Below are 8,756 nucleotides of genomic sequence, written 5' to 3'. Positions count from 1 at the left end.
TTGGTAAATGACTGTGCATTCCTTTTTTGGATGTTTCCTGCATCATTCAATATTTTGTCCATTGTTGAGATTAAGTCCCATCAAATAGGTTCTGACTCACAGAAACTCTGTATAGTGTTTTCAAGGAGCAGCATGTGGATTTAAATTGCCAACTTTGTGGTTAGCTGTCTAGTGCTTATCTTACAGTACCACACCAGGACTCAGTTTTGCACATAGTATTGCAATATGAGGTTTTAAATTTTTTTTCAGGTCATTTCCTAAAGAAATGTTGAGCATGTTCTTGCCTTTTGGTTTTCTGACTCCAGGTCTTTGCACATTTCATTATAATACTTTACCTTTTTAAACTGTCTTTTGAAAATTTCAGTTCAGTTCTTTTATTTCCTCATTTCTTCTAGTTGCTTTAGCTTTTCTACATTCAGAAGTAAGTTTTGGAGTCTCTTTTGATTTCTGTTTTGGTCTTTTATTTGTTTCCTGTCTTTTTAATGATATTTTGCTTTTTTCAAATATGATGTTCTTGATGTAATCTTACAATTCCTCTGGCCTTTGGTCATTAGTGTCTAATGCATCCTATCTATTCTTGAGAAGGTCTCTAAATTCAGGAGGGATATATTTAAGGTCCTATTTTGGGCTCCTATGGGCTTTTGTTAATTTTCTTCAGCTTCAGTCTGAACTTGCTTGTTAGCAGTTGATGCTCTTTTGCACAATCAACCTCTATTATTGTTTAAGTTGGTGATATTGAGCTTCTCTATCACCTTCTCCATACATAGATGTAGTCAGTTTGATTCCTAACATAATTTCTATCACCAAGACCATACTTTTCAATTACTGATCCTTTTGCTTTGTTTCCAAGTGTTACATTCCAATCTCCAACAATTATCATTGCATTTTGTTTATTAGTTTGTCATACTGTGGTGGCTTGAGTGTTGCTGTGATACCGGAAATTATGCTACCAGTATTTTAATTACCAGCAGGGTCACTGATGGTGAACAGGTTTCATTGGAATTTCCACACTAAGATAGACTAAAAAGAAGGAGTTCTGGACCACATCTGAAAGGTTATTGTTTTTGTTAAAAGATGCCAAGTTAGTTAGGACTCATAATGACCTGTTTGTGAGTTGGTACATCTTTATGGAAGCAGAAAGCCTCATCTTTCTCCTGTGCAGTGACTGGTGGGCTAGAACCCCTGGCTATGTAGATAGCAGTCCAATACTTATCTTACAGAGCCAACAGTGCTCTGAAAGATTAGTGGAACATTATCTGAAGGTGAACCCCTTAGATTTCAATATATTAAAAATATAATGAAGGAAGAGCTACCTCCCCTAAGTTGTTTTTATTAAGTGCCCTTGAGTCGATTCCAATCATAGTGATCCTGTATAACATTTCTAAGAAGCAGCCGCTGGATTTGAACCATGACTTTGTAGTTTGCAGTTCAGTGATTATCCTATAATGGCACACCAGGAGTCCTAAGTAGAGTCACAGTAGAGTTGACCTCAGTTATGTGAATGAGCAAAGCTTTTGGGACTATCATTTGCTGATGGGGCACAATTCAAAATGAGAAGAAACAGCTGCAAACATCCATGAATAATCAGAATGTGGACTGTATGATGTATGAATCTAGGAAAATTGGAAGTTGTAAAAACTGAGATGGAATGAATAAAGATCGATATTCTAGGCTTTAGGGGCTGAAATCAATTGGCACTTACCATTTTGGTTTGGACAATCATATGGTTTACTATGCCAAGAATGACAATTTGAAGAGGAATGGCATCACATTCATCATTAAAAAGTAGTATTTCAAGATCTATCTTGACATATATTGCTGTCTATGATAGGATAATATCCATATGCCTACAAGGAAGACCAATTAATGTGAATATAATTCAAAAACACACAACAACCACTAAAGTGCAAAATGAAGAAATTGAGGAATTCTCTTCAGTCTGAAAATAGGAAAACAAAACTAAAATAACAATTCAACGTTGGTTTTAGACTCAATTTTTTTGTAGCAGATAATGTTACTCTAGTATTTAGTAGCATTTTTTGAAATATACGTTTTTAACTTTAAAAGTATTAATTTAAGAATTGATACTATTAGTATTGCTCAAATCTGGGGAAAGGATTCATGGAGTCCTGGTATGGTACTATAGGATAGGCACTGGACTGTTAACTGCAAGGTTGGTGGCTCAAACACATCAGCCACTACTTGGAAACTCAGCAGAGGGTTGCTATGACTTGGAAATAATGCGATACCAGTTAACAACAATAACATTACTTTCAAACACTTTTAGGGGAAAAGTGTGATATAATCTCTTTGGAGGGCAATATGTAATTTCGACTAAAAGTTAAAAATGGGCAAGAATTTTAACACATTTCTAAGTTAAACAACATAGGGAGGTAGTAGTATTTGTGAGCAGACACATACAAGAAATTTCATTACAGCATTATTTTATGAGAAAACTGATAGAGTAATTAAGATGCCCATAGAAAGGTTAGAGTTAAACAATACTGGGAGATACTTCTATTGAATGAAAACAATCTAAACACACTGATATGCAAAGATTGCCAGCATTTATTTTAGGACTAAAGTAGAAAGTCAGAAGGATATACACCCACTCCTCATTTTTTGGCATGGTTAGATTATAAATACCAAGGTATAATGCAAACAATCATCATTATGCAAAACTGTGGGATGTCCACATCAGATCACACAGTGGAGGACTACGTCATTACATCACTGCAATATTGCCTCACTACATAACTGCCAAACCACTAAGAATCATGGTCCAGACAAGTTGACACATACCATAATCGTCACAGTCACCATTATTCATGCTTAGTACTTTGCCAGATAGATATTGCTAGTGTGCAAAATAGACAGTAAATTTTTTTCTGTTGCAATAAATGCAAAATGTCAGATAACAAGATAGTAACTGAGGAATGTTGTTGTTGTTAAGTTCTGCTGCCTCGGTGCCAACTCATAGAAACCATATATAGAGCTTCCAAGGAGGAACTGGGGGTTTGAACTGCCATCCTTGAATTTGGCAGTCCAGCACTTATCCTATAGGAATACATAAGAACCCCAAGTGAGGAGTATATGTATAAAAATATGCTATGATTTATGTAATTGTTTAATCATCGATCTATCTCTATCTTCTAGAATCTACACAACACATCAAATTGATTACATATGATACCGATATATGACAGTATCTTTAGTGTTTGAATTTTTAACAAATGTATTATTTTTACAAAATAGCTTCAACTAGAAAAATAAACATCAAAGTCCTGTTAAATTCATTAAACTAATAATTACATTATTTTTCTAAGAAGGGAAGGTTTAAGGTGAAATAGAAAAATCACATTAGGAAATTCAGTCTATTTTCTTTTGTTTTTTTTTTTCTATAATAGTGTAAAATTTTCTGGTTAGTGGAATTTGTGAAAAACTGTAGCTAAAAAATGAAAGGTTACAGGAAGTTTGCAGTTGGCAATTCTTAGTTCTCTCTCAGCCATGCCTGAACTCAGTGATCCAAAGTTTCTGCCTTGTTATGCTCACAACTCTAAGCTCAGTAGGGTTATTTTAAGAACACATCAAGGAAGAAGCTGTATCTTAGTCTTAAGGTTAATACACCCATTTTCTTTACATAAATTCAAGTTTTCTAAGGCAGTAGCTTTCAATAAACAGATTTATCTAGAAAAATCTTTAAAATGTTGATGCTTAGAAATTGTCATCAGTCATCTGATTCAGTAAGCCAATGGTCAACAATATATACAAAAATATATGTTTATGTGTATATAAATAGTATCTAACATTGTACATGGGACATGAAAGTGCATGTATTTAAGAGCCTCTCTGGCAATTTTGATGATTTGCCAGATTTAAGATTTTTTGCAATATTTTTAGGAACATTGAATATACAGGAAATATCTCATTTATTGTGTTTGCAGATACTGTGTATATGTGTGTGTTTTTAATGATTTGAAGGTTTGTGGCAACCTTGGATCCAGCAAGTATATCAGCAGCATGTTTTCAACCATGTATGTTCACTTTGTGTTTCTTTGTCATATAAAATATGTGTCCTATTTGAGTTATCTTTATGTTAATGTCATACAAATATTTTGACCATGGTGCATAGTAGGAAACATATTTTACTATATAACCAACTTGAAAATTGGTGTCAACTTAACATTTTCCCTTTAGCAGTTATTGATCTTTGGCTCCATCATTCACAAAATCAAATATAAAATGCCTACTTCAATGTAATTTTTGCATCTTTTAGATTGTGTGTGATTAATTATCATTACACAAACATATGCACATAGAACACTCAAATATGCACACAGAATACACCTATGTAATATGTAAATGAGGGAGCTTCAAAAAGGTTTTGGAAAAATTCCATTATCTTTCTTTTTTATTTTTTTTAAGACACACATCTCCAGCAGATTTATTTTTTGTTTGAAAGGAATGAATTGCAAGGAAATGAAAAATGAGGCAGGGAAAAAGTATGGAATAGAAACTATATACAAATGTAAGCTGTTTTGCAACTTTTTAATAACCACAACTAACTATTGCAGAGAAGGTCCTGTACAAAACAACACAATGAAAGGTCAAAGATGGAGGTGTTCCCTTAGCACTCTAAAGATTTCAGTCTCTGGTATTTGGAATTGAGGCTGCAGTCCTTGGTTTTGGATGGATCACTGGGTGTGTGGGCCCAGTCCATGCTTTAACCAGGTTTGAACAGAAGAATGGCCACTTGGCCCAGGTAGAAGTAGATGAAGTGCTTAGTTTCATGTGTCACATAACTACCAAAGTTTTTCTCCACGATGTAGTGCCAGGTGGGATTGTACTTCTTATCAAACTCCTTCTTGATGTGCGCCGTGATGTCTTCCTTCTCGATATTGTAATTCTCCAATGCCTGTGTAGCACATTCCACCGAGTCGTGTTGCATCTCCTTCAACATGTCGGCATTTTTTATCACGGCCTTTCGGTCACACAAGGTTCCCGGGGAGCACACATGGGCCAACTGTGGCAGTGTCCTGGGGGAGGCATGCGTTAAAGCGTCTAACACGGACTAGTGCTGTCGTGGCTAACGAAGCCGTGGCGCATCTAAACTCCATTATCTTTTAATTACATTTTCCATGAACTTTTTGATGTCTCCTTGCATGTACACATAGTCCTACCTCTTTGTCAGTTTGCAATCATAAGATCGCCTGCATGTTGTTATTATGGAAGCCATGCTACTCTTATTTCAAATACCAGCATGGTCAACCATGGTAGATAGATTTCAGGAGAACTTCTAGCCTGAGAGAGACTAGGAAGAAAAGATCTGGCAAACTACCTCCAAAAATTGGCTTATGAATATCCTAGTAATCACAACAGAATATTGCTTAATATAATACTGGAAGATGAGATCCCTAGGTTGATACTACTTAAGATACACAGTAGCCACAACAATAGGTTTAAGCATATCAAATATTGGGAAAATAGTATAAGACTAGACTAAGTTTCCTTCTTTTGTACATGAGATTGTCATGAGCAAGATACTACTTAAAGGCAACTAAAAATAGGAACAATAAAATAGAAACATGCACACAAACATATTATTTATATATACAAGGAGCCATGGCCATAACTCATTTGTCAGTTTGTCATACCCTGGTGACTTCTGTGTTACTGAATGCTTGAAGCTATGTTGCAAGTATTTTAAATACCAACAAGATTACCAGTGGTGGACAGGTTTCAGTGGAACTTCCATACTAAGAAGGAGGAGACATGGAATACATAACAGCCACAAAAACCTTATGAAATGCATGAAACATTGTTTGATACAGTATCAGAAGATGGGTCCCTCAGTTTTCAATTCACTCAAATATAATTAGGAAAGATCTGCCTTCTCAAAGTAGCGTTGACCTTGATGACGTGGAGGGAACAAACTTCATTTGCTGATGGAGTGCAACTCAAAATGAAAATAAATAGCTGAGAGCATTCAAAAGTCATTGGAGTATTGAATCTAGAAAGTATGAATCTAGGAAAATTAGAAGTTGTCAAAATGAAATGTAAAGCATATAGATCAATATTCTAGGTATTACAGAGCTGAAGTGGACAGTTACTGGCCATTTTGAATTTGACAATCATATGACTTACTATGCCAGGAATGACAAATTGAAGAGCAATGGCATCACATTCATTTTCAAAAGCAGCATTTCAATTTCTATCTTCATATACAATACTGTCTGTGATAGGATAACAGCCATAAACTTACAAATATGACCAGTTAATATGATTACTAATAAAATTTCCACACTAAAACCAATGATGAAGAAATTGGAGCTTTATACCAATTTCTTCAGTGTGAAATTGATAATACATACAATCAAGATGCATTGACAATTACTGGTGATTGGATGGCAAATGTGTTGGAAACAGAAAAGGATCCATAGTTGGAAAATACAGCCTTGGTGTTGGATATCACATGATAGAATTTTGAAGACCAACAACTTATTCATGGCAAATACCTTTTTTCAATAGCATAAATAACAACTATATATGTGGGCCTTCTCAGATGGAATGTACAAGAATCAAATTGACCACTTCTGTTGGAAGAGATAATGGAAAACTTATCAGACAAAACAAGGCCAGGGTCAGACTGTGGAACAGACCATTAACTGCAGATATGCAAGTTAAGGTTGAGGCTCAAGAAGACTAAAGCAAGTTAACAAGAGTCAATATAAGACCTTTATTTTATCCCACTTGAATTTGAAGACAATCTCAAGATTGTCTTAAAGTGATTTATTAGACACTAATGACCAAGGAGTGCTGGTAGGGCGCTTTGGGTTAATGTGCCAGACTGCAAAGCTGTTTGAACTGTAAGGTCAGTGGTTCAAGCTCACCAGCTGCTCCTCAGAAACCCTCTACAGGGTCACTATGGGTCAGCACCAACTCAACGGCATTCAACAACAACAACAATGACCAAGGACCAGCAGAGTTGTGGGATTACATCAAGAATACCATTTATATAAAAAATAAAAAAAGTAATTAAAATGACAGGAAAGAATGAAAAGATGAAAATGGATATCAGGAGAGACTCTGAAACTTGCTCTTGAATATAAAGAAGATACAGTGACTAGAATAAATGATGAAGTGAAACAGCTAAACAGAAAATGTCAAAGGGCAGTTAGAAAAGACAAAGTAAATTATTATAATGGAATATGCAAAAACTTGGAGTCAGAAAAAAAAAAAAAGAATCCACTCAGAATTTCTCAAACGGAAAGAACTGAAGAGAAAATCCAAGCTCTATCTTACAATAGTGAAGTTTTCTATGGTCAAAATATTGAATGATGCAGGAAGAATCAAAAGAAGTAGTGAGGAATTTACAGAGTATTTGTACCAAAAAGAATTGGTCAATATTCTGTCATTTCAAGATGTAGCATATGATCAAGAACTAATAGTATGGAAGGAAGAAGTCCAAACTGCCATGAAGGCATTGGTGAAAAAACAAAGCTCCAGGAATTAAAGGAATACAAATTATAGTGTTTCAACACACTAATGCAAGCTCTGGAGATGCTTGCTTACCTATGTCAAGAAATTTGGAGGACAGCTATTTGGCTAACCGACTGACTGGTTGAGATCCAAATTTGTAACCATTGAAAAGAAATGGAACCCAACAGAATGTACATATCATCAAATAACATCATTAATATTGTATGCAAGTAGCAGGATTGGAGAAAAGAATTATCAACGACCTGTGATATGCAGATGATACAATTTTGCTTGCTGGAAGCAAAGAGGACTTGACATATTTACTGATGAGCAACAAAGACTACAGCCTTCAGTATGGATTGCACCTCAGTGGAAAGAAAACCAAATTCTTTACAGCGGGATCAATAAATAGCATCATGAAAAACAGAGAAAAGATTGACAATGTCAACCACATCATTTTCCTTGGATCCACAATAAACACTCATGGAACCAATAGTCAATAAATCAAATGATATACTGAATTATCCAAATCTGCAGCAAAAGACCTTAAGTATTACATAGCGTAAATGTCACTTTTAAGACAAGATGTGCCTGACCCAAGCTATGGTATTTTCAATTACCTCATATGCATGTGAAAGTTGGACAATGAATAAGGAAGGCCTTAGAACTGATGCATTTGAATTATGGTGTTAGCAAAGACTGTATTGAAAGAATCCAGGTCTGCTAGAACAACAAACAAATCTGTCTTGGAAGAAGTGCAGCCAGAATGCTCCTTAGAAGTGAGGATGGTGAGGCTTTGTCTCTCCTACTTTAGACATTTGTCAAGAAGGACCAGTTTCTGGGGAAGGACATCATGCTTGGTAAAATGGAGAGTCTATGAAAAAGATCTTCAGTAAGACAGAATGACCTACTGACAGCAAAAATGGGGTCAAACATGACAATAATTGTGAAGATGGCAGAGAACTGGGCAGCATTTTGTTATGGTATGTATTGGATTGCTATGAGTCAGAACTGACTCAATGGCACTTAACAAAAACAATGTGATAAAAGATAAACAAAAACAAGGTTAATTGATGTAAATGCATATGTATTTGTCACTCAGCAAATTTCCAGTACTGGAATATTTCCAGTACTCTTCCCCTCCAGCCTACCCTGCAGATACCAAATGAGATGATGCTCAAGTCCATTTGTATTGGCATGTAATTTATGCACATCCTCCAGAATTCTTTAAATCATCTCTAGATGATGTATACCTGATACAACCTCTGAAACTCTGT

At 35.4% G+C, this 8,756-nt stretch overlaps 1 protein-coding gene across 1 annotated transcript; it reads right to left on the bottom strand.

Moving 5' to 3' along the window:
- Nucleotides 1-4,723: 4,723 nt before the first annotated feature.
- Nucleotides 4,724-5,236, bottom strand: LOC102824708 (dynein light chain 1, cytoplasmic-like). The gene is made up of 2 exons (XM_006861853.1): nt 5,181-5,236; nt 4,724-5,036 (listed from the first exon to the last, which is right to left on the bottom strand). The coding sequence occupies exons 1-2, from the start codon at nt 5,234-5,236 to the stop codon at nt 4,724-4,726; spliced, it is 369 nt and encodes a 122-aa protein (XP_006861915.1).
- Nucleotides 5,237-8,756: the final 3,520 nt, after the last annotated feature.

Source organism: Chrysochloris asiatica, unplaced genomic scaffold (assembly GCF_000296735.1).
Source record: "Chrysochloris asiatica unplaced genomic scaffold, ChrAsi1.0 scaffold00043, whole genome shotgun sequence".
NCBI classification, from domain to species: Eukaryota; Metazoa; Chordata; class Mammalia; order Afrosoricida; family Chrysochloridae; genus Chrysochloris; species Chrysochloris asiatica.
This window is presented reverse-complemented; position numbering and strand designations above follow the sequence as displayed.